The 25,043-nt window shown below is 38.1% G+C and overlaps 9 protein-coding genes across 9 annotated transcripts, besides 6 other annotated features; 3 read left to right on the forward strand and 6 right to left on the reverse strand. All coding sequences in view use genetic code 12, as the record gives it.

Annotated features, from left to right (window-relative positions):
* Nucleotide 1: 1 nt before the first annotated feature.
* Nucleotides 2-1,607: a mobile genetic element (relic of Debaryomyces hansenii Tdh5 retrotransposon).
* Nucleotides 1,608-1,739: 132 nt separating this feature from the next.
* Nucleotides 1,740-2,196: a long terminal repeat (solo LTR of Debaryomyces hansenii Tdh5 retrotransposon).
* Nucleotides 2,197-4,313: a mobile genetic element (relic of Debaryomyces hansenii Tdh5 retrotransposon).
* Nucleotides 4,314-8,246: a mobile genetic element (relic of Debaryomyces hansenii Tdh5 retrotransposon).
* Nucleotides 8,247-8,703: a long terminal repeat (solo LTR of Debaryomyces hansenii Tdh5 retrotransposon).
* Nucleotides 8,704-10,187: 1,484 nt separating this feature from the next.
* Nucleotides 10,188-12,038: a mobile genetic element (relic of Debaryomyces hansenii Tdh5 retrotransposon).
* An 891-nt stretch (nt 12,039-12,929) lies between these two features.
* DEHA2E06556g (DEHA2E06556p) lies at nt 12,930-14,351 on the reverse strand (the record flags this gene model as incomplete). Its single annotated transcript, XM_459592.1, has 1 exon — nt 12,930-14,351. One exon carries the CDS (start codon nt 14,349-14,351, stop codon nt 12,930-12,932), a length of 1,422 nt encoding a protein of 473 aa, XP_459592.1.
* Nucleotides 14,352-14,731: 380 nt separating this feature from the next.
* Nucleotides 14,732-15,067, forward strand: DEHA2E06578g (DEHA2E06578p; the record flags this gene model as incomplete). The annotated part of the gene is made up of 1 exon (XM_459593.1): nt 14,732-15,067. One exon carries the CDS (start codon nt 14,732-14,734, stop codon nt 15,065-15,067), a length of 336 nt encoding a protein of 111 aa, XP_459593.1.
* Nucleotides 15,068-15,143: 76 nt separating this feature from the next.
* Nucleotides 15,144-16,556, reverse strand: DEHA2E06600g (DEHA2E06600p; the record flags this gene model as incomplete). The annotated part of the gene is made up of 1 exon (XM_459594.1): nt 15,144-16,556. The coding sequence occupies one exon, from the start codon at nt 16,554-16,556 to the stop codon at nt 15,144-15,146; it is 1,413 nt and encodes a 470-aa protein (XP_459594.1).
* A 463-nt stretch (nt 16,557-17,019) lies between these two features.
* Nucleotides 17,020-17,619, reverse strand: DEHA2E06622g (DEHA2E06622p; the record flags this gene model as incomplete). The annotated part of the gene is made up of 1 exon (XM_459595.1): nt 17,020-17,619. One exon carries the CDS (start codon nt 17,617-17,619, stop codon nt 17,020-17,022), a length of 600 nt encoding a protein of 199 aa, XP_459595.1.
* A 355-nt stretch (nt 17,620-17,974) lies between these two features.
* Nucleotides 17,975-19,696, reverse strand: DEHA2E06644g (DEHA2E06644p; the record flags this gene model as incomplete). The annotated part of the gene is made up of 1 exon (XM_459596.1): nt 17,975-19,696. One exon carries the CDS (start codon nt 19,694-19,696, stop codon nt 17,975-17,977), a length of 1,722 nt encoding a protein of 573 aa, XP_459596.2.
* Nucleotides 19,697-20,606: 910 nt separating this feature from the next.
* DEHA2E06666g (DEHA2E06666p) lies at nt 20,607-21,389 on the reverse strand (the record flags this gene model as incomplete). Its single annotated transcript, XM_459598.1, has 1 exon — nt 20,607-21,389. One exon carries the CDS (start codon nt 21,387-21,389, stop codon nt 20,607-20,609), a length of 783 nt encoding a protein of 260 aa, XP_459598.2.
* Nucleotides 21,390-21,685: 296 nt separating this feature from the next.
* DEHA2E06688g (DEHA2E06688p) lies at nt 21,686-21,931 on the reverse strand (the record flags this gene model as incomplete). Its single annotated transcript, XM_459599.1, has 1 exon — nt 21,686-21,931. One exon carries the CDS (start codon nt 21,929-21,931, stop codon nt 21,686-21,688), a length of 246 nt encoding a protein of 81 aa, XP_459599.2.
* Nucleotides 21,932-22,599: 668 nt separating this feature from the next.
* Nucleotides 22,600-23,568, forward strand: DEHA2E06710g (DEHA2E06710p; the record flags this gene model as incomplete). The annotated part of the gene is made up of 1 exon (XM_459600.1): nt 22,600-23,568. One exon carries the CDS (start codon nt 22,600-22,602, stop codon nt 23,566-23,568), a length of 969 nt encoding a protein of 322 aa, XP_459600.2.
* Nucleotides 23,569-23,774: 206 nt separating this feature from the next.
* Nucleotides 23,775-24,830, forward strand: DEHA2E06732g (DEHA2E06732p; the record flags this gene model as incomplete). Its single annotated transcript, XM_459601.1, has 1 exon — nt 23,775-24,830. The coding sequence occupies one exon, from the start codon at nt 23,775-23,777 to the stop codon at nt 24,828-24,830; it is 1,056 nt and encodes a 351-aa protein (XP_459601.1).
* Between the last annotated feature and the right edge of the window lie 213 nt (nt 24,831-25,043).

Here is a 25,043-nt window from a genome sequence, read left to right on the forward strand (position 1 = left end):
CTATATGAAACAGCCTGTTGGTTTTATTAATGAGAATGAACCAGAGAAAGTCTGCAAGTTGAACAAATCGTTGTATGGATTGAAACAAGCACCGATATGTTGGAATACTACAATTTCAGATTTTCTTGCTGAACATAGGTTCAACCGAATTGACACTGAGTTAGGCATATATGTTCGAGGGAACATAATTATTGGCCTTTATGTTGATGATATCCTTATATCAGGAAAGGATATGAAGGAAATTGAAGATGTAAAGAAAATGCTCGCACTGAAGTTTAAAATGAAAGACTTAGGGGTTGCGAAGAAGTTTCTAGGAATTAATATTGCTCAGGATACCAATGGTATCAAGATATGTCTCTATGACTACATTGGAAAGGTGTTGCAGGACTTTGAAATGACTGATGCAAACACTGTGGCAACTCCGACATTGGCCGGAGAAGACTTACACAAGGACGACACAGAAGAATGTGATGCCACCAGGTACCGCTCTCTAGTAGGAAAGCTATTATTTGCATCTACTACTGTTCGAACAGATATTGCGTACGCTGTTGGGATACTTAGTAGACACTTAGCCAAACCCTCTGAGATGCATATGAAATGTGCCAAACATGTCCTCAGATATCTTAAAGGAACCCAAGATATCGGCCACCATTACACTGGAGACAGCTCATTGGATATATACTGTGACAGTGATTGGGCTAGTGACAAGAGCGACAGGAAATCAATTACAGGATACATTGTTAGATATGGAGGAGCTCCAATCTCGTGGAAAAGCAAGAAACAGACTACAGTGGCAATGTCGACCACTGAAGCTGAATATCTTGCATTGGGTGAGGCTACCAAAGAAGCTCTATGGATCATAATGTTGTTTGACGAGATGCGTGTGCCATTACAATTACCCATTTCGATCCACGAAGATAATAACTCATGTATACTCCTTGCAGAGCACCCTGTATTTCACCTGCGCACTAAGCATATTGACATACGCCATCATTTCATAAGAGAGCATATAATAAAGAAACAAATTAAACTTTGTCAGATTAGCACCCATACACAAATTGCGGACATGCTTACAAAAGGATTAAATAAGATTAAGTTCCAGGACTTGAGAAGTCTTGCTGGAATGACAAGAATTAGGATTAAGGGGAAGTGTTGAAATATATTAGTATATTTTATGCGAAGTCAGAATAAATTGAGAAATCATGTAAAGCGGCTGCAAATTCTTTTATATCTCAATAGAACCAGAATGCCGTTTGGCTTTCTATCGTTATACCATAAAGATTACGCCCGCCTTATGATTGTTGAAGCTATCATTGGATAGCAGTTTTTCTTGGAAGAAAGGCACTGATAAAATGCCTTTCGGTTTCCATATATCTGCCTTCCCATTCGCTGTTTACCTGGAAACAACGGGAAGCGTACTCCTATTCTTGTGGAAATATTGGACTATATAAAGAGGTCTTTGGACCTCCTTGAATACAGAATTTATATAGAGATTAAGTAAATTATATATTATAATTGACACTGACTAACTGGTTAACTGACTGACTGATTACCTAACCTGATACTGACCTGATAATGTATGCTACTTTCGAGAATTTACTTCAACAATTAAATTGAGAATATTAATTACTACTAACGGTAAAGGCTTAATTGAGTAATTCTAATATTCTACTATATAAGAAGTCGATTGAAGAGCTAATTATATAGTATTTGGAGATTAAGTAAATTATATATTATAATGTTGAAATATATTAGTATATTTTATGCGAAGTCAGAATAAATTGAGAAATCATGTAAAGCGGCTGCAAATTCTTTTATATCTCAATAGAACCAAAATGCCGTTTGGCTTTCTATTGTTATACCATAAAGATTACGCCCGCCTTATGATTGTTGAAGCTATCATTGGATAGTAGTTTTTCTTGGAAGAAAGGCACTGATAAAATGCCTTTCGGTTTCCATATATCTGCCTTCCCATTCGCTGTTTACCTGGAAACAACGGGAAGCGTACTCCTATTCTTGTGGAAATATTGGACTATATAAAGAGGTCTTTGGACCTCCTTGAATACAGAATTTATATAGAGATTAAGTAAATTATATATTATAATTGACACTGACTAACTGATTAACTGACTGACTGATTACCTAACCTGATACTGACCTGATAATGTATGCTACTTTCGAGAATTTACTTCAACAAAATACCCATCTGTTGCCTATTGCTTTTCTATCCTTAGGCAACAGTACTAAATCCCATGTATTATTTGAGTAGTGAGCACTCATCTCACTATCCATGGCGATTTTCCATTTTTCAGCTTCGTCACTCAGCATTGCCTGTTTGTATGTTACTGGTACACCATCTTTCTTGGTACTAACAACATAGGCGTGTGACATGAAATAACCAGATCCTCTGACAACAAGCGAGGAGTCTGATTCAGTATGCAGTGTTTCATATTTCAGTTTCTTAGAAGGTTCAGTTTCTCCATCCGACGATACTTCTGATCTTCTACGCAGTCTATCAGGCATAGTAATAGCTCTTCTTCTCCTCACAGGTTCATCAACATAATCCTCATCATCAGACTTATCAAAGTTATCGTGATGACGTTCATAGAAAGAAGTAGCATAATCTTCCCCTGGAACCGAAGCTTCTGAGTCAGAAATGTACTCGATACGAGGACGAGACACCTCTTGCGTTACGAGAGGGGACAACGGTTCAACCACTCTAGGAGTGGTGGTAATAACAGGAGAGGACGACAGCGAACCACGAGAAGGTGGGCCCACGATATCCATAGATGGCCCATCGACAGGAGACGCAAGATCCTGAGGGACCATAGAATCATGGGACGAAAAATCAGATTCAATATCAGACATGTCGACATCCAGCACAGGTGGCGACATAAGAGTACCGGGGAGCTCAGCAGTAGCTCGAATCCCGGGAATGGATGAAAACGAAGACAGCGACGACGACAGCGGGCCTATGGAGGCAATATCCCGTGGAATGTTAGTCATAGTTTGAAACGGAAACACAAATTCGTCAAACTTCACATTATTACTAACAGCAACTTTGCCAGAGTCGAGATCGAAAATACGATATGCATGTTGGGTTTGGGCATAACCAAGCATAACACCTCGAATAGACCGAGGAGACAACTTCGACGATCTCAATTGTTGTGGAATAAGAGCATACGCCATGCATCCAAATGGGCGCAAATGGTCCCACTGGGCATGACTCTTATACCACCGTTGATAGGGATATTGCTTATCAATAGCAGTCGACGGTAATCTATTAAGAAGATAAGTAGCACACGCTACAGCTTCGGCCCAAAAACACAGGGGCGTGGATGCATGAAACATCATGGCACGACATTTTTCATTGATCGTACGAATGGCTCGTTCACTGACGCCATTCTGATGACTATTGTACGCAACAGTGGTTTGGTGAGTGATCCCTTGAGCTTTAAGAAATTGCTGCAATTGGGACGACATATACTCACCACCATTATCGGTGCGAAAAGTAACCGGCTTGTAGCCACCACGATTATGAAAGAATCGTTCAGACTGAAGAAAATATGAGCGCGCACACTCATATACATCAGATTTTTGTTTAACAGGATACACTGCCATATAGTGAGTGTAATCATCAACAAAGACAACATAATATAAGTCTTGGGTTAGACTCGGCTGGGAAAACGGCCCACAGACATCAGAGTGGACAAGCTCCAACGGAGTCTTCACAGTGCGACCGGAAGTGGTCGACGTTTTAGGGAGAGCGTGCGTAGCCTTCGCACGAATACACGACTCACAAAGGGAATCCTTCGATTCCGACTTCAACGCAGCAGCATACGAAGGACATAAGGTGCCAATGCGTTGCGCAACCTTACGACTTGGATGACCAAGACGAGAATGGGCATCCATTGTAGCAGTAAACGCAGTGCCAGCTGATACATTATGAGCAGGCAAGCATGGGAGTGAAAATTGATAAAGATCATCCTTCGTAAGAGCAGCAACCTGAAGGCCTAAACGAAGGTCAACGATACCATCGGGTAGAACGTGGAATGTTGAACCTCCTTTAGATGCACGGCTAACCGAGATTAAATTACGACCGCAGGAAGGAACATACTGCACATCCTCAACGGGGAGTATAGAACCATCAGGTAACGTAAATTTCAATGTTCCAGTACCAAGGATCTTGAACGTGGTAGCAGGGTCAAGTCCAGCAATGGTACCAGAGTTATCAGGATTAAAATCATGAAGTAGGTCCTTCTGATGCGTAATATGAACAGACGCACCAGTATCAAGAAGGAAGACATCACTATTGTTGAAGTAAATTCTCGAAAGTAGCATACATTATCAGGTCAGTATCAGGTTAGGTAATCAGTCAGTCAGTTAATCAGTTAGTCAGTGTCAATTATAATATATAATTTACTTAATCTCTATATAAATTCTGTATTCACGGAGGTCCAAAGACCTCTTTATATAGTCCAATATTTCCACAAGAATAGGAGTACGCTTCCCGTTGTTTCCAGGTAAACAGCGAATGGGAAGGCAGATATATGGAAACCGAAAGGCATTTTATCAGTGCCTTTCTTCCAAGAAAAACTACTATCCAATGATAGCTTCAACAATCATAAGGCGGGCGTAATCTTTATGGTATAACAATAGAAAGCCAAACGGCATTCTGGTTCTATTGAGATATAAAAGAATTTGCAGCCGCTTTACATGATTTCTCAATTTATTCTGACTTCGCATAAAATATACTAATATATTTCAACACTTCCCCTTAATCCTAATTCTTGTCATTCCAGCAAGACTTCTCAAGTCCTGGAACTTAATCTTATTTAATCCTTTTGTAAGCATGTCCGCAATTTGTGTATGGGTGCTAATCTGACAAAGTTTAATTTGTTTCTTTATTATATGCTCTCTTATAAAATGATGGCGTATGTCAATATGCTTAGTGCGCAGGTGAAATACAGGGTGCTCTGCAAGGAGTATACATGAGTTATTATCTTCGTGGATCGAAATGGGTAATTGTAATGGCACACGCATCTCGTCAAACAACATTATGATCCATAGCGCTTCTTTGGTAGCCTCACCCAATGCGAGATATTCAGCTTCAGTGGTCGACATTGCCACTGTAGTCTGTTTCTTGCTTTTCCACGAGATTGGAGCTCCTCCATATCTAACAATGTATCCTGTAATTGATTTCCTGTCGCTCTTGTCACTAGCCCAGTCACTATCACAATATATATCCAATGAGCTGTCTCCAGTATAATGGTGGCCGATATCTTGGGTTCCTTTAAGATATCTGAGGACATGTTTGGCACATTTCATATGCATCTCAGAGGGTTTGGCTAAGTGTCTACTAAGTATCCCAACAGCGTACGCAATATCTGTTCGAACAGTAGTAGATGCAAATAATAGCTTTCCTACTAGAGAGCGGTACCTGGTGGCATCACATTCTTCTGTGTTGTCCTTGTGTAAGTCCTCTCCGGCCAATGTCGGAGTTGCCACAGTGTTTGCATCACTCATGTCAAAGTCTTGCAAGACCTTTCCAATGTAGTCATAGAGGCATATCTTGATACCATTGGTATTCTGTGCAATATTAATTCCTAGAAACTTCTTCGCAACCCCTAAGTCTTTCATTTTAAACTTCAGTGCGAGCATTTTCTTTACATCTTCAATTTCCTTCATATCCTTTCCTGATATAAGGATATCATCAACATAGAGGCCTATAATTATGTTCCCTCGAACATATATGCCTAACTCAGTGTCAATTCGGTTGAACCTATGTTCAGCAAGAAAATCTGAAATTGTAGTATTCCAACATATCGGTGCTTGTTTCAATCCATACAACGATTTGTTCAACTTGCAGACTTTCTCTGGTTCATTCTCATTAATAAAACCAACAGGCTGTTTCATATAGAGTGTTTCCTCAACAGTACCGTTCAAAAATGCGGTATCTACATCCATCTGATGGACAACTCTATTATCAACAGCACTGAATGCTAGAAGTAGCTTCACAGATTCATATCTGATCACAGGACTGAAGGTATCCAAGTAATCTTCCCCTGGAACCTGACTGAAGCCCTGTGCTACTAGTCTAGCTTTGTATCTACCATCATCTTTCTTGGTAAATACCCATCTGTTGCCTATTGCTTTTCTATCCTTAGGCAACAGTACTAAATCCCATGTATTATTTGAGTAGTGAGCACTCATCTCACTATCCATGGCGATTTTCCATTTTTCAGCTTCGTCACTCAGCATTGCCTGTTTGTATGTTACTGGTACACCATCTTTCTTGGTACTAACAACATAGGCGTGTGACATGAAATAACCAGATCCTCTGACAACAAGCGAGGAGTCTGATTCAGTATGCAGTGTTTCATATTTCAGTTTCTTAGAAGGTTCAGTTTCTCCATCCGACGATACTTCTGATCTTCTACGCAGTCTATCAGGCATAGTAATAGCTCTTCTTCTCCTCACAGGTTCATCAACATAATCCTCATCATCAGACTTATCAAAGTTATCGTGATGACGTTCATAGAAAGAAGTAGCATAATCTTCCCCTGGAACCGAAGCTTCTGAGTCAGAAATGTACTCGATACGAGGACGAGACACCTCTTGCGTTACGAGAGGGGACAACGGTTCAACCACTCTAGGAGTGGTGGTAATAACAGGAGAGGACGACAGCGAACCACGAGAAGGTGGGCCCACGATATCCATAGATGGCCCATCGACAGGAGACGCAAGATCCTGAGGGACCATAGAATCATGGGACGAAAAATCAGATTCAATATCAGACATGTCGACATCCAGCACAGGTGGCGACATAAGAGTACCGGGGAGCTCAGCAGTAGCTCGAATCCCGGGAATGGATGAAAACGAAGACAGCGACGACGACAGCGGGCCTATGGAGGCAATATCCCGTGGAATGTTAGTCATAGTTTGAAACGGAAACACAAATTCGTCAAACTTCACATTATTACTAACAGCAACTTTGCCAGAGTCGAGATCGAAAATACGATATGCATGTTGGGTTTGGGCATAACCAAGCATAACACCTCGAATAGACCGAGGAGACAACTTCGACGATCTCAATTGTTGTGGAATAAGAGCATACGCCATGCATCCAAATGGGCGCAAATGGTCCCACTGGGCATGACTCTTATACCACCGTTGATAGGGATATTGCTTATCAATAGCAGTCGACGGTAATCTATTAAGAAGATAAGTAGCACACGCTACAGCTTCGGCCCAAAAACACAGGGGCGTGGATGCATGAAACATCATGGCACGACATTTTTCATTGATCGTACGAATGGCTCGTTCACTGACGCCATTCTGATGACTATTGTACGCAACAGTGGTTTGGTGAGTGATCCCTTGAGCTTTAAGAAATTGCTGCAATTGGGACGACATATACTCACCACCATTATCGGTGCGAAAAGTAACCGGCTTGTAGCCACCACGATTATGAAAGAATCGTTCAGACTGAAGAAAATATGAGCGCGCACACTCATATACATCAGATTTTTGTTTAACAGGATACACTGCCATATAGTGAGTGTAATCATCAACAAAGACAACATAATATAAGTCTTGGGTTAGACTCGGCTGGGAAAACGGCCCACAGACATCAGAGTGGACAAGCTCCAACGGAGTCTTCACAGTGCGACCGGAAGTGGTCGACGTTTTAGGGAGAGCGTGCGTAGCCTTCGCACGAATACACGACTCACAAAGGGAATCCTTCGATTCCGACTTCAACGCAGCAGCATACGAAGGACATAAGGTGCCAATGCGTTGCGCAACCTTACGACTTGGATGACCAAGACGAGAATGGGCATCCATTGTAGCAGTAAACGCAGTGCCAGCTGATACATTATGAGCAGGCAAGCATGGGAGTGAAAATTGATAAAGATCATCCTTCGTAAGAGCAGCAACCTGAAGGCCTAAACGAAGGTCAACGATACCATCGGGTAGAAGGTGGAATGTTGAACCTCCTTTAGATGCACGGCTAACCGAGATTAAATTACGACCGCAGGAAGGAACATACTGCACATCCTCAACGGGGAGTATAGAACCATCAGGTAACGTAAATTTCAATGTTCCAGTACCAAGGATCTTGAACGTGGTAGCAGGGTCAAGTCCAGCAATGGTACCAGAGTTATCAGGATTAAAATCATGAAGTAGGTCCTTCTGATGCGTAATATGAACAGACGCGCCAGTATCAAGAAGGAAGACATCACTATTGTTGAAGTAAATTCTCGAAAGTAGCATACATTATCAGGTCAGTATCAGGTTAGGTAATCAGTCAGTCAGTTAATCAGTTAGTCAGTGTCAATTATAATATATAATTTACTTAATCTCTATATAAATTCTGTATTCACGGAGGTCCAAAGACCTCTTTATATAGTCCAATATTTCCACAAGAATAGGAGTACGCTTCCCGTTGTTTCCAGGTAAACAGCGAATGGGAAGGCAGATATATGGAAACCGAAAGGCATTTTATCAGTGCCTTTCTTCCAAGAAAAACTACTATCCAATGATAGCTTCAACAATCATAAGGCGGGCGTAATCTTTATGGTATAACAATAGAAAGCCAAACGGCATTCTGGTTCTATTGAGATATAAAAGAATTTGCAGCCGCTTTACATGATTTCTCAATTTATTCTGACTTCGCATAAAATATACTAATATATTTCAACAATAAGGCTAGAATCTTCTCGTTGTACAACACGATTATTGGTAACTTGATGAGGATTGCGCTCCCAAGTAATCTTGTACATCACTATGTGTCTGAGAAGCAACTTTACGGTCTTAATATTTGGACTCGTCTTTTCGAAGACTATGGCCAAATGACTGCTCAGGAAGAAGCCGATATGCTTCTGGAATTGCTTATTGAGCTTTTCACTCTGAATGACTCCTTGACGGAGAAAATGAAGGTTTTAGAAACTGCCAATTCTGATGTTCTTCCTCTTACTGAGGCAAAACGGATTTGGTGCTTTTACGCTGTGTGTGATGCTGCCTTGCGTGAAAAGCTTCTTCAAGTCTATAAGGATGATCCTTCTAGATTTACTTGGCTGACTGTTAAAAAGCAGTTGGGGACTGTTATTGCAAAAGCTAGTTCTGCTATTGAACCTGCGGTTGCTGGTGCTGTGCTTGCACTTCTGAAAGTGCCTCCGCGCAAAATTATGATTCAGTCCAAATTGGTTTGCTTTAAATGTGGTGGCATTGGCCACAAATCTAATGTGTGTCCTTCTGTTAGCGATGCTGACTATCGGAAACCGAGACATACTACTGGTCGTGGTTCATCTGGACTGGATGATGAATTCCGCACTCAGAATCGACCATCTGTGCATGGTAATGTATGGGTGGCTTCCACATCGCGTGTCCCCGATGGATTCTACCTTGATTCTGGTGCGACTCTTCATGTTACGTGCCAGAAGGAGCTATTACATGATTTTTCTGATAGTTCTGGGTCAATTACTGGTCTTGACTCGGGAACCCTGTTTGAAATTGCTGGAAAAGGAACCCTTAACTTTCTGTTGCCTGATGGTTCTTTCCTTACTCTCGCTGATGTCCAATATGTTCCTTCCTGTGATCGAAACCTTATTTCGATCTCTAAAGCCACGCTGCATGGTGCGCTGTTCCGTTTTCTGCACGATGCAGTCCATGAATCTCGCTTAGGTTTTAAAGTTGCTACTCTCGTTGGAGCTGAATATGATCGTCTTTATAAGTTCTTATTATCACCTTTTTCTGAATCGAAGCCTTCGGCGTCGTCTGTGTCTTCGTTCTTTTCGGCACCTGGTGTTCTGGCTACACTTGAATTGCCTGATACTGCTATGGATGTTGATCAAGTTGATCTGGATACTTTGATGACTGAATCTACTCCAATGTCGATGCTGGGTACTTCTGTACATGAATTATCCCCAGCACATAATGGCCTGAACTCTGACGAGACTGCTGTGGTACCTTCATTGGATATTGAGATGAGTGATCCTGACATGCCTTCCCTTGAACTGTTTAAGCAAATCGCTCATCTGGACAATCAATCTTCGTCCAATGCTATTACAGATTGTCCTTCTGAGTCTTGTCGTCAAATAAATGTCGCTCTGTCTGAGTCTTCATCGCCTGTCTCTTCTCCTGCTGTTGTTGAGCCTTCTTCGCCTCCTGTGGTTTCCAAAACCAACCCTCGTTCCCTTATTGAATATATTTCTGATTCTGAAGCTTCACTTTCAGGGGAGGACTACAAAATTTCTTACTATGAACATCATCATGATAATTTTGATTTTTCAGACGATAAGGACTATGTTGAAAATCCTGTAAGAAAAAGAAAGGCTAGTACTGAAAAACTGCGTAGAAGATCAGAAGTATCGTCAGAAGATGAAACTGAACCTTCTAAGAAACAAAAGCATGAGGATCTGCATGAAAGTTCCTCTATTAACTCAGATACCTCGCTTGTTGTCAGAGGATCTGCGTATTTCATGTCACATGCCTATGTTGTTAGTACCAAGAAAGATGGTATACCAATAACATACAAACAAGCTATGCTGAGTGCTGAATGTGAAAATGGAAAATTGCAATGGATAGCGAGATGAGTGCTCACTATTCAAATAACACATGGAATTTAGTGGATTTGCCTAAGGATAGAAAGGCAATAGGCAACAGATGGGTATTTACCAAAAAGGATGACGGTAGATACAAAGCTAGACTAGTAACACAGGGATTTAGTCAGGTTCCAGGGGAAGGCTACTTGACGACGTTCAGTCCTGTGATCAGATGAGTCTGTGAAGCTACTTCTAGCATTCAGTGCTGTTGATCAGAGAGTAATTCACCAGATGGATGTTGATACCGCATTTTTGAACGGTACTGTAGAAGAAACACTTTATATGAAACAGGCTGTAGGTTTTGTAGATGAAGCTGAACCAGAGAAGGTGTGCAAGTTGGAGAAATCGTTGTACGGATTGAAACAGGCACCAATATGTTGGAATACTACAATAATGAAATTTCTCACTGAGCATGGATTCAAAAGGACTGAGAGTGAACTAGGACTATATAGTAAGGATGATATAATTCTAGGATTGTACGTGGATGATATACTCATCTCAGGAAAGGATACTATTGAGATTGAAAAAGTAAAGAAACTTCTCTCGCTGAGGTTCAAAATGAAGGATTTAGGAATAGCAAGGAAGTTTCTAGGAATAAATATCGAGCAAAGAACCGATGGAATAAGTATCTGCCTCAATGACTATATTGAAAAGATTCTAGAGGAATTCAATATGAGAGACGCTAACTCTGTTGCAACTCCGTCGATAGTTGGTCAAGACTTACACAAAACTGATGATTCACCAGAATGTGATGCAAGTAACTATCGTTCATTGGTCGGTAAGCTATTATTTGCTGCGACTACTGTAAGAACTGACATCAGCTATTCTGTAGGGATGCTCAGTAGGTATTTGTCTAAACCAACAGAGAAACATATGAAATGTGCTAAGCATATGCTTAGATATTTGAAAGGCACCCAAAATGTGGGACATAACTACAACAGAGACAGCAGATTGCTGAGTTATTGCGACAGCGATTGGGGAAGTGACTCTAGTGATAGGAAATCAATTACAGGGTATATTGTGCAATATGGAGGAGCTCCAATTTCATGGAAAAGCAAGAAACAACCTACGGTGGCTTTGTCAACCACTGAAGCTGAGTATCTTGCTTTGACAGAAGCTATTAAAGAAGCCATATGGATGGCTCAGCTCTTCAAACAATTGAATATACCATTGAAACTTCCAATTCCTGTCTATGAAGATAATAATTCGTGTATTCTTCTTGCGGAACATCCTGTGTTCCACCAGCGCACCAAACACATTCATATTCGCTATCACTTTATAAGAGAGCACATTATTCAAGATGAAATAAAGTTATGTCAAATTGATACCAGTTACCAGATTGCAGATATGCTAACCAAGGCATTGAATAAAGTAAAGTTTACAAATCTACGTGGGTTAGCTGGAATGACGAATATTAGGATTAAGGGGAGATAATGAAATATTTGGTGATGAAATATTTTAGTGAGAATGCAATTTATTTGAGAAAATGCAAACAGGTTGCAAAACAAAATAAATACTTGATTGAGTTAACAATGTGAATACTACCAGTGAATATTCCCGTTCTAAGACAAATTGGATGACCATGAGCCGATAGAAAAGGTTAATTAAACTATTCATTACTGGTTTAAGTAATACCCATTACCGTTAATGGAAACAGCGTTCAAATGTGTAATCCCAATATTCTACTATATAAGGAGGTCAATTTAAAAGGTATTCAGATTGTATGTTAGATAGTAAGTAATATATACTTGAAATTATTGATTATATTGTGCAAACTGCTATATTGTGTAAAACCTGAAAATTAGAAAAACAAATACTGAAATGAGTTCCCCCTTAGAGAAATTACTTCAAGAGCAACAGCAATTTTTCAACGACCGTTCCCATTAAATACTCTTTTCGAGGAAGACGACGTTTCTATTTTATATTTCCTGAATTGTTTACAGAGAACTGGTGCACCCTTTTGTTCAAATACTAAGTCTTACATCCAATTTGTATAATAAATGTAGTTAAAAAGAAATTATTGAGTTTGACAATATTTGAATATAACCAAGAAAATACGGTACTATTTCAAAAAATTGATTGCTAGACAATGAACAAAATTATAGTTTTAGTTTTTATCTAATATATTACGAAATAGGAAATTTGCTAAAATTTCGTTCCAAAGAACCTATATTTATGAACATAACAAAAAAAAAGTTGTTTGGTTTCGTTAAAAGTAATGGAATTTTATCAAATGAGATTCAAGGCACTACATAAAAACACTCAAGAATACCCAGCATTATGGTTTACGTTGAATTAGCTATAAAAAATTTAATATATCAAGCATTATTTTGCTGTGCTGGCACATAACGCAGCTCCAACTCCACTGCCATCTTTGGCAATTTTTAAGTGGACCTTTTTCTTTTCTCCCTCTAAAGGATTGATTATTTCTAATGCTTCTAAAATAGAAGCCTGGAATCCCGGATAAAATTCTACAACAGATCCGTCACAACCGAATTCAAAGTCCCTATTATCGTTGGAGAATTGTCCCTTGACACGATTGAGTATAGCAGCAACAGGAATAGCCGAAAGATAAGCAGCTCTATGCGCAATAGCTTGAGTCAATTTCTGAATAACTATCCTTTCTTCTTTAGTAGTAGGCAATCTTAATTCGTTCTCTAATATTAATTCAGACATTTTTAAGTCAGTTGAATCATCAATCTGCAAGTAAGATAAAACCTCAGAAGATAATAACCATTCTTCAGATAATCTGTGAGGTAATGAACCACCTCTAGATTTATATAAATCAACAAAGATAAGGTCACGTTGAAATAAATCAATCAAACAAACACGTAAAATTTCTCCCATAAACATTCCACTAATTCTTTTTTCAAATAAATGAAAGCCTTTATTAGCAGTTTCTGAATCGACAATTTCATCATATTTAGTTTTTGGTAATATTTTTAGAGTGTTATCGAACGAACCCCATTCAGTATTAATTACCATACCTTTGGCACCTTCTGGAATATTAGTAGATTTTAATTTAGGAATATTATCAAGGGTTTCAAAATATGCTCCATTAGTACCAGTACCAAAAATAGCACCCACAATAGTGTTAGCGTTAGTTTTCTCAGGGTTATTGGAATAGGCTCTTGATAATAATGTACCAACAGTATCATTGGCTAATGCTACCACATTGACTTTACATCCTAACAAGTCAATGTTGGATTGTAATAACTCAACAACGTCCTTGTCAACACAATCTGGTAAATCGAATCCCTTTGTCCAACGAATTAAAGTGCCCCTATTTAAAGCAGTCTGGTTGATAGGGAAAGAGAAAGTAAAGCCTAATTTTAATTGCTCATCTGCTTCTAGGTCATCATGATTATCCTTCAAAAATGTTTCAACCTTTTTGGCTAAGAAAGAGAATAAACTATCGGCAGTAGAGTTCTTCATCAAATCCAATGGGATACTGTATTTTGATTGCTTTAATTCATGAGTGTGGTCTCCATGAAGATTGACAGAACAGACTCTAAAATTAGTACCACCTAAATCTGCTGCTAAAAATAAGCCTTTTTCCTTACCAGTAGGAATACCAGTGACATACGTTGGGATCATTGGCATGTATTCTCTTTTCGACGCAGTGTTTTGTAAACCAGTGTCCATTGATTTAGTAAATTCCTTAGTCGCATCGTGAAGAAATTCTTCAGTAACGGTGAATTGGTTCACGATATCGTCAACTGCTGTCTGTAATTTTAAGTTTAACATAGTTGGCTAATATTTTTATAATAAAGAAATAGAGGAAGAGAATGCTTTTTAGGGGTTCACTTTATTAGTTCTAATGCGAAAATTTCAGGATAGCGATTTTATCCGTCAGGCCATTTTTTGACATGGCATGTTCATAATTCTAATAATCTAACGAATGAGCAATTAATGTCATAATATATGCTTCTATGTGGAGGTTACTAATTCATATTTATATGCTAATCATGAGAGCATTTAGAAGTCTGAATAGTTTTCCTTGTTCGAAGTATACGGAGTAACGGGGGAGAGCGTCCGATTTGCACGGGAAATTTATTTTATCGCATAATTTAGACCCACAGGCCTCCTTCTATAGAACTAAGGGAGTCAAAGAAAATTGTAATAGAATGTCTAAGGAATATATCGAAAGGGCACAAGAGTTGGTCAATAACCATCCCTATTTAATGTTATCTAAGTCATGGTGTCCTGATTGTCATTATACCTACGAAATTTGGAACCAATACAATGTTAAAGAAAAAATTTACATCATCGAGTTAGATAAGTTTGAAGATCAAAACGAAGCAGAAGAATTAGAGAAAGCTTTTACAGAAATCGCTGGTAGAAAATGGGTTCCAACGATCTTTTTCCATGGAAAAATTCTAGGCACTGAAGAAGATTTGAAAAGGTGGACAAAGGAAGGTAAATTGTCCGAGATCTTTAAAGATTCTCATCTTATTAATTAATTTTAGATATATTTATATATATAATTCATATATTCATAAACTTACATAGTTTAAAATAAGCCATATAGAAACTGAATTAGACTGATAATGGGAATTCACCAGCCCATTGGGAAATTTCCTTCTTAGCAGCTTGTAATTTCTCATCTTCAGTATTCAAGACCTTGTTTTTGAAATCTTTCAACTTGTTAGCATCCTTTGGTAAATTAGCTTGTATTTCCTTAGCGTAATTGACAGCAAAATCAATATAAGAAACAATCTTCTTGAAGTCTTCTTCACCTAAACCTCTGGTGGTCATAGCTGGAGCACCAATTCTAACACCACCTGGGACTAATGCTGACTTATCACCTGGAATAGAATTCTTATTTAAAGCAATGTTGATCTTTTCACAAATAGTCTCGACTCTGGCACCATCAATTTGTTTATCCTTTAAGGAAACTAAAACCATATGGGAATCGGTACCATTGGAAACCAAGGTATAACCCTTTTTCGTGAATTCTTCTTCTAAGACCTTCGAATTCTTCAATACTTGCTCTTGATATTGCTTGAATTCAGGAGTGGCCGCTTGCTTCAAAGCAGTGGCTAAAGCTGCGATGGTGTGGTTGTGAGGACCACCTTGGTGACCTGGGAAGACAGAGAAGTTAATTGGGTTTTCTAAGTCGTATAAGATCTCTTGACCGGTCTTTGGGTTGATAGACCTAACACCTCTTCTGAAGAAGATCATAGCACCTCTTGGACCTCTTAAAGACTTATGGGTAGTGGTAGTGACAACATCAGCATATTCGAATGGTGAAGGAATTACACCGGCAGCAACTAAACCGGAAATATGCGCCATATCAACAACAAGATAAGCACCAACCTTGTCGGCAATTTCCCTCATCTTCTTGTAATCGATAAGACGACAGTAAGCTGAAGTACCTGCAACTAAAATTTTTGGTCTGAATAAAACAGCAGTTTTTTCTAACATATCGTAGTCAATTAAACCGGTATCTAAGTTAACTCTGTAAGGCATAGTTTCAAAGTAGGTTGAAACAGCTGAAATCTTTCTAGAGTCGGTTTGATAACCGTGAGATAAGTGACCTCCATGAGGTAAATCCAATCCCATTAATCTTTCATGAGGCTTCATCAAAGCTTGGTACACTTGCAAATTAGCAGGGGAACCAGATAAGGTTTGGACATTAACACCCCATTTATCAGAAGTAGCATTGAAGGTCTTCAAAGCTCTTTCTTGGCACAAAATTTCCATCTTGTCGATTTGCTCATTACCACCGTAGTATCTAGCACCAGGGTAACCTTCAGAGTACTTGTTACACATTGGAGTTCCCAAGGCATCGAAAACAGCAGTTGAAGTAAAATTTTCAGAGGCAATTAAAACGATGGAATGTTTTTGTCTATCGACTTCATCCTTGATAATTTGATCAACTTCAGGATCAATGTCCTTCAAGTGTCCTTCGACCAATTGCTTGTGAGATTCAGATAATGCGTATGGCATTGTTAGTTGTTACAGTATAGGAGTATCTTTAGAAAGGAAAGATTAGTTACCTACTATTTGAAAGTTCGTTTTCGAAAAAGATAGCAATAAATTTTTAATATATCACGCAATCGTGCTCATTAATATTTATCAAGTCCGAGTCAGCGGAGTCATTAAAATTATATTTTAATAGCATTATTATGCGATAAACTATATTACATTGATCTCTAAATCAAAGACGATGACTACGGGTTATATACGTTGTATTGTATATTAATTAATAAAGTAAAAACATAACCATTAGTGCTACCTGACGGTATTACTAAAGAGCATATCACGCAGTATGTAGTCCGAATGATAGGTAATACCTTCGTACGCTAATGTACTGCACTATACCTCTATACTGCAATATAGCTATAATTTAGCATACTTCTATACCTTATGATACTATATTCTAACATTAATAGGGATAAAAAGACATCCGCTAGTATAAGGTAACCCTCAATCTATGTGATACCGCCAATTTTGGGACAACAACACATAAGCAGCTAACCCCATTCAAAATAAACAAATTCAAATTATAATTGGAATAATGAGTACTAATCAAAAATAAACTGATTGGTACGAGCATCAAGAATTTCTTCGTTGGCGTATATTGGTCACCATTATCTATTTGCTCCCACATGGTCAAATTATCATAGGCACCAGAATTGAATTCAAAAGGGGTCCCTTTAACCTGATGGAACATTATATACGACCCAATATTATACGTCAAATTGGTCAATGTCCATTTCCAATCGTTATTCAATACTGTTATGAAGTTGAAAAATATCTTCAAAAATAAGATCAATACGATGTGAATGACCCATGCACCTTTAGAATGAACCCAATTAGCATTAACATTAGGATTTAACGATTGATCAATTTTTGTCTCTAAAGTATCTGGTTCAAGATGCTGAATTATTGATGATGACCTTCTTTTCCTTGTTGTGACAGTATGAGCAGAATGATGTGATTGTGTTGGGGTTAAAAGATTGTTATCGTCGTTATTATTGTTATTCATCTTTGGACTATATTGAGACATTTCGAAAAGTTAATTATTGTCTACAAGTAGTTTAGTGAGTTCCTCTTTAAATTTAATAATATTGGAATTGGATATGGGATACTGTCGGGTATTTTTGTTAGTGTAGGACTTCAAATACTTTAAAATATAAGAAAATAAGCTAAGTTATAATTTAGTTTGCAATTAATTGACTAGTTGAATTTTATAGCATGTAAGATTATATCCAAATCAATGCTTTTTATAATCAATATCGTTTGTGTTTTGCCTTTACAGTTTATTTGATCATCAATATCGTATGCGTAAAGAATTTTTGAAGGAAATAAGGGTGATTGCAATTACCCGGCCACAAATACTTTTAAATTAAACGACATATAGACTACTTTGGGATATATATACCTCCTGAATTCCAGCCAGATGCAGTAATAGCTAACCATTTTCCACCAGGCGAAGGTGATTTGACCAAAGTTGGATTGTGAACTACCATGCCTTTTCCTGGACCTAAATCTGTAACCACGTTATTAGAATTTTGGCTGACAAACTCATCTTTTGCACCTAAACCTAAACAGCCACATCTGCTTGACTCAGTACCCCAGCTGTATAAATCACCTTCATCAGTTAAGGCCATGTAGTGGTAGTCTCCTATTACCACATGTATTATATGGTTTTTTTGTAGCTGAGGTATGATAATCGGGGGTTCTTCCGACTCTTCGTCACTTAAAGCCTTATTTCCTAGTAATACCATGCCGTCATTTGTAAATATAGAAAAGCTGTTATAGCAGCCGGTAATTTTGGTGAAAGACGCTTTACCGTTGTTATCGATATTATAATTGTTTAACCAATTATCAAATCCCAAGACCGGGAACGGATCTTCGACTAAATTCCTATCAACAGACCCGGACGCATATCCAGAAGTATGTAAATTGAATCGCATTAGCAGTCCATCTTTTATATATAATATGAAGTCACAGCCTGAAAGAAAATCATCAATTTTACAGTTATCAGTATTAGGAATGACAAGGTAATTTGCATTTGAAATCATGGTACTGGCCTCAGATGATTCTTTCGTAACAGGGGCCCTCGAATACCAAACAACGATACCGATGTGATTGATATAACATGCCAGCAAATTCCAACCAGCAGAAATTTTATTTATTGAGTCATATCTTAATCCTTCAAATTTTATATGGACCCCAACATTACTAGTATTTCCGGTATCCCAGGAAATGATATTATGGTAGTTATCAATAGCAATAATATGCTCTCTCCCACTTGATATCGAAGTGACATATCTGTCGGGAAATTCAGGGTTATCAGGCAATAATAGTTTCGTGACAAAATTTGTTTCTTTTACTTTCTTTTGATGCTTCATTGAAGACCCTGTAGGATCGGGTAGACTTAAATCTAATTGATCAGACGGTTTCCTTAAATTTGGGTTTGTTTGTCTATCAGCAGATGGGGTTGATGTTGGTGCTTCAATATCTCTATCGTATCTTCTTCCCATAAACGGCATCAGTATACCATTTAGTGATCTTCTAGAACCTAGGCTTTCAACACGAGGAATTGAGGCAGCGGTTGACTTATAATCAAAGGTTTCAAATGGACCAGGAGTCAGAGTAGACCTCTCTCCCTTATTCCAGTCCGCACCCGTGAAATACAAGTCTCCCTCATTAGTAAGGATTTGAAAACTAAAACCCCCTGCGCTAATATCACTAATGACAAATCCGTTGAAAGTCGTCAAATTCGTTGGTGTATGAACGTTTTTCAGAATACCAGAATTTGCTATATTCTCCGGCGGAGCATTGCTTAATAAGTAACCTAATCTACCCAATTGTGATGACCCCCATGTATATATCTTTGCTTGACTAGAACTTCTTAGTTTGAATAATTCCTTCCAATTGTAATTTGACAAATTCAATGGTGTCGGTTTAGATCCAAATTTTTTTAAATATAAAAGATGAAAAATGTCATTAGTTGTCAAATAGCTATAAAAACTATGAGACACCAAAGATAAAGAAAAAATATCTTCAGGAGATAAATGAATTGCTATATTGGAACATATGATATCTTCTCCTAGATCATTTAATGTTATTGCTGTCATTATATTAACATATGAACCCCTTTATTAGTGGCTAATGTATTTTTGAATAGTCTTATCAGACCCTAAAATATGCCGTTACACAAAACTTATAAAATCAGGAACCACTACGATCTCTTGATTGCTACAATCATGTAAAATACCTAATATTTATTAAAATCTTATTTACTATTACGAATATCCAAATTTCACAATTAACACATCTCTATAGATTAGACATCATACCTCAATACTAAATTCAACATAGAAAAAGACATATAAAATCGTCGCTGCACAGTTAAGGCGCGCCAAGTATCTATACGTTTATTGCTGCTGCTGAGAAAGCATTTAGGTTCATTAGCCCGATATTATTGAAGTATTAATGAGAAATTAAATTAGTGAAGTATTCGAATCAATACAAACCCATCTTTTCAAAGGAAATAAATTAAACCAAACGAAATAAACTGTGACACGAAAAAAAACCCAAAAATTAAATTGATAAAAAGTCATCAATATTCACTAAATCACTCATTTCGATACTGTTTAAAGGATCATGATGATCATTTTGTTGTATTAATAAAGAATCAAATGAACTATCAAAATGTTCAATGTTACTTTGATAATCTTGGCCATTACCAATATCCAATTCATCGTCAGAATTTGGATTTGATTCTATAAAGGTAGGTACGATTGGTGCTGCAGACCAAAAAAGAGTTACGTGGAATCAATAAAATACATTCAATTGAAATAAGAATGTTACTTCAATGCTGTGAATTTTATGTAACAGGCAAGGAAAGTGGAGATTCCACGTATATTAATTTAATTTAGACCACCACCTGGCGGATATAAAATAAATTAATATACTGCTCCGGTTAATTCCTCGCCTCTATGTTACAAAAAACAAGCAGAGAACAATCAACATTTCAAGAATCATTCATTGATGATCGTAACTCCTTGGCAACAAAATCTCTTCTGAATTTTGCCCCATAGGATCGTACACCTTTAAAGAATCAATATCACCGTCGTTGTTGGCTAATGATAATGGAGGTAAGTTTTCGCTCGATTTCTTCAACGTCAAATCAATAGGAGAATTGATAGGCGAATTAATCGAAATAGGTGATAAATAGTTGTAGTAAACATTTTCGTTCGTTATCGATAGCAATTCATTAGAATCACTATTTGGTTCCATTTTGATGTGTGGTATCTGGTTCACCTTGTCGGACGACACTTGTTCCTGTTCGACCGACTCGGTCAGGTCTGTAGTCAACGAACTACAGCTGTTGGCCGAAGAAAGCTTTCTTCTCTTCGTATCCGGTTGCTCGGCCGGTGGGGTCAATTCTTCGTCGAGATTGTCGTCTCCCCCCTCATTCGCCAAAAGCGACCCGTTGAGATTGGTGTGAATCTTGTCCTTCAAGTCTTGCAAATCGTCCATTTCTTGCATGTCTATCTTTGCAAGCTGTTTCGCCGACATCTGTCCACATACACCATCAAAGTTGCTCTGCAACCTCGACATGTTGTCTTCCAATTTCAACACATAGCTCTCCAAGTATTCAACGTGCTTTCTCTTCTTTTCACGCGACGCATGTGCTGCCCTTCTATTCCTGAGAATTCGCTCCACACGACGTTGTTCCTTCTCTTCCTTAGTTTTAGCTCTCTTCCTTGGTGGGAGCGACGATTTGAAATTCGCCGATTCCAAATTATCAACAATATCGGCCATATTTCTATTATTATCTTTTGTTAGCCTCTAACTGTAATTTAATAATAACCAGTTTACCACTAATATCAAATAACTTTTAAGACAAATAAAGATTATTTAACAAATTCTTGCTATTTAGTGATATTTAAGGAATATGATCCTCTTTTATATTTAATGTATGTTGACACTTGAAACAGGATTAATTAATTATAGATATGGTCGTGTATGATCCGTCAATTCTCAACGCAGTGGCAAAGGAATTGATGCGCAAATTATGATACATAACATGTGAAGAATAATAGAGAAACCGGGAAAAATTACACAAAGTGCGGCAAATCCAGACCCATTCCATGGGACATAACGAGGAGCAGTAGGCAACAACCGCACATAGCGGAATTTGTCGCGTTTTTATTTTTTAGTAGGAGGTCCTTCGGAGAGAAAATGACGTAATGGGTCGAATCGATAGCGACACTGCCCTTTTGTTGAGCCACGTGAGGAGAGGTGAAGGGAATAACTGTGGGTGTACTGATGTTTAATTGGCGTAATGAATATATGGCGAACATAGACGTAGCGGACCGAAAACGATAGTTTAGTAGTTGCGCGCGGGCTATTTTTAGGACAGAGTGTGTAGGCAGCTAGGGATGTGGGATAGGCGGAGATGAACATGACGAGTACCTGACGAGAGTAAAGTACCTGACGACATTAGGGATATTTGGCGCAAGAGGCGATGGCTGTAGTATGCTGAAAAAAAGGGCAGAGGAACTGGTGCGGCTCAATCGAATACAAAAAGCGTAATCGGACTAGAATCGAGAACGAAGACCTATAGGCTGTATTGCGAGCACTCTGGGTGACCATGAACCCAGGGAGCAGAGTGACTTTGCAGCATTTGATGCCTCTTGGATAAGAACTCACAGGAGGCAAAGGAGAGCGTGGTGGTGATAGTAGGTCCGAGGTAGGTTGGAAGCGTCGAGCACATGGCGATGTGGAATCTCGTGTGAACGACAGGTTTTCAATGGAATCCTTCTAGCGTTGAATAGCAGTCGACGTTTTCCGCAACCGCAACGAAATATTACCTCGTGTGATCACCTGAGCAATTGATCCATGCAAGAATTTCAGATACCTCCAACTTTCTGTCCGAAGATCTTAGGTGCTACACGCACACGTGACAAAATGGGTAAGATGAAAAATTTAAACATCAAGAGTCATAGATGAAGGAAGGTTGTTGACCATAATGAAGTCGGTGTTATCGATACAGTCACACGTGTCTCACGGATATGTGGGTGGAAGAGCGGCCATATTTCCACTACAGTGTCAGGGCTGGGAGGTCGATAGTATCAATACTGTGAACTTTTCGAATCATACTGGATATGGTTCAGTAAGAGGCTCAAGTATTAACGAAGCTGATTTGGTCGATATTTTTAAAGGGTTGAATAATATTCAAGTATCGTACGATGCGATAATCACTGGATATATACCAAATGCATCATTGATTGCTGTGACAAACGAAAATATCAAGTCGTTAAAATTGAACAATGATAATTTATTATACTTATTAGATCCGGTCATGGGAGACCAGGGTTTTTTATATGTGGATGAATCATGTGTTGATGAGTACAAAAAGATATTGGAGGATCGTCTTGTAGATATTATTACTCCAAATCAATTTGAATTGGAGTTGTTGGTAGGCTTTAAGGTTAAAAATGAAAGTGATCTAAACCTTGCAATAAACCATTTGCATTCAAAATTCAACATTAAGTATGTCGTGATATCGAGCTTGACAGACATAAATAAGAGTTCCGAGGATTTAATATATTGCGCTATCTCCACCATGGGTGAAGAGAAAATACAAATATTCAGTATTCCCGTGATTAATTCATATTTCACAGGTGTTGGCGATTTATTTAGTGCTTTATTGTTGGATAAGCTTTACAACAGTTTTCGGTGTCATGAATCAAAGCTGCCAAGTTTATCGAAAGCAGTTAGCCAAGTTCTTACTATAATGCTGAAAACTTTAAGCTTGACCCATAAATTGGGAATCGAATCATATTGCAAGGATAAAAATTTGACAAATTCAAACGGAGATATGCCTGTAAGTAAAGTCAATGATGATGTAATGAAATACTTTGAGTTGAAAATCATCCAATCTAAGGACTTCTTTGCTTATGATGGGATAGGCGAGTTTAAACCCGAGTACTTGTAGCCCTTATATAGATGAATTTATGCATAATGTAATGTGATAGATACCAGTTATAGTTAAAAGTATGCTAATAATGCTAATTATATGTTGCGAGGAAGGAATTAGTGTAGTATGACTTGTCTCAGTCGAAAAATGCATTGAATAACCGAGCGCATCATTGAACAAACACGGAATATAATCGAAAAGATAAAGATTGAAAAATCTTTAGTATGTCTGAACGTAAATCGAAAGTTCTTGTTGTTGGATCTGGTGGAGTAGGTGCTATTGGTGCATTGTGCTTAACCCTTAATGATAAAGCAGACGTTACTTTAGTAGTAAGGTCTGATTATGCAAAGGTAAATGAGAGTGGGTACTCTATCAAGTCCGTTACTTATGGTGAACATGAGAATTGGAAACCACGTCATATAGCTAAATCGGTGGCGGATGCATCTGAGAGGTTTGGTGAATTTGATTTCATTTTATTGACTACCAAGAATATTCCTGACGGACCAATAACTTGTGAAGATATCATTAGGCCTGCTGTTACTCCTAGGACTGCAATTATTTTACTTCAAAATGGGCTTGGTATAGAGAAGCCGATGATTGAGCAGTTCCCACATAATGTAATTCTTAGTGGTGTTTCATTAATTGGCTCTAGTAATATTAACTGTGTAGTATCTAATATGCATAAAGATCAAATATATCTTGGAGCTTGGAGTAATCCAAATATTGAGAACCATGCCGAGAAAGAACAATGTACAATTAATGAATTTACTAGAATATACAGTAACGAAAAGTATAACCGAGTTATTATCGACGAAAATGTTCAAAAGACAAGATGGGAAAAATTAGTGTACAATTCTGTTCTTAATACTACTACTACAGTAGTCAATTTAGATATAAACAGATGTCAAATTGCAGGTGCAAATAATGAACTTTTTAGACCTGCTATGAGGGAGGTTATCGCAATTGCCGCTAGCGAAGGCATTGAAATATCGCCCGACACTATTGAAAGATTTATTCATTTAGGTGATGGTTTGTTTTATAGTCCTTCAATGTGCGTTGATGCAAGAAAGAAACAATTATTTGAGTTGGAAGTTATTTTGGGTAACCCTTTAAAGATTGCAGAAGCAAATGGTGTAGAGACACCAATGTTACGAACTTTATATACCTTATTAACAATGGTTCAGTTTAGAATTAAAGAAGAAAGGGGCATAATCAAAATAGATGAAAACGAGTATAATAAGATAAACTCAGACTCTTATCCAGATTTACTCAAAAAATAGATTCTTATAAATCAAACTTATAAATAGACACTGCACCATAAGATAAATATACTATCCAGACCAAGCCTGTTTTCATGTAATTTTTTCTGATTTCTCTATCACTAGATGCTTGGGGTTTTAAATGGATATACTGAATGCATTTGTGGAGTAACGATGATATGTATGCTACTATTATAACAGTCAACTCTTCAAATAATTATCAATAACTTCGGA

This window comes from Debaryomyces hansenii, assembly GCF_000006445.2.
Source record: "Debaryomyces hansenii CBS767 chromosome E complete sequence".
Taxonomy (NCBI): domain Eukaryota; kingdom Fungi; phylum Ascomycota; class Pichiomycetes; order Serinales; family Debaryomycetaceae; genus Debaryomyces; species Debaryomyces hansenii.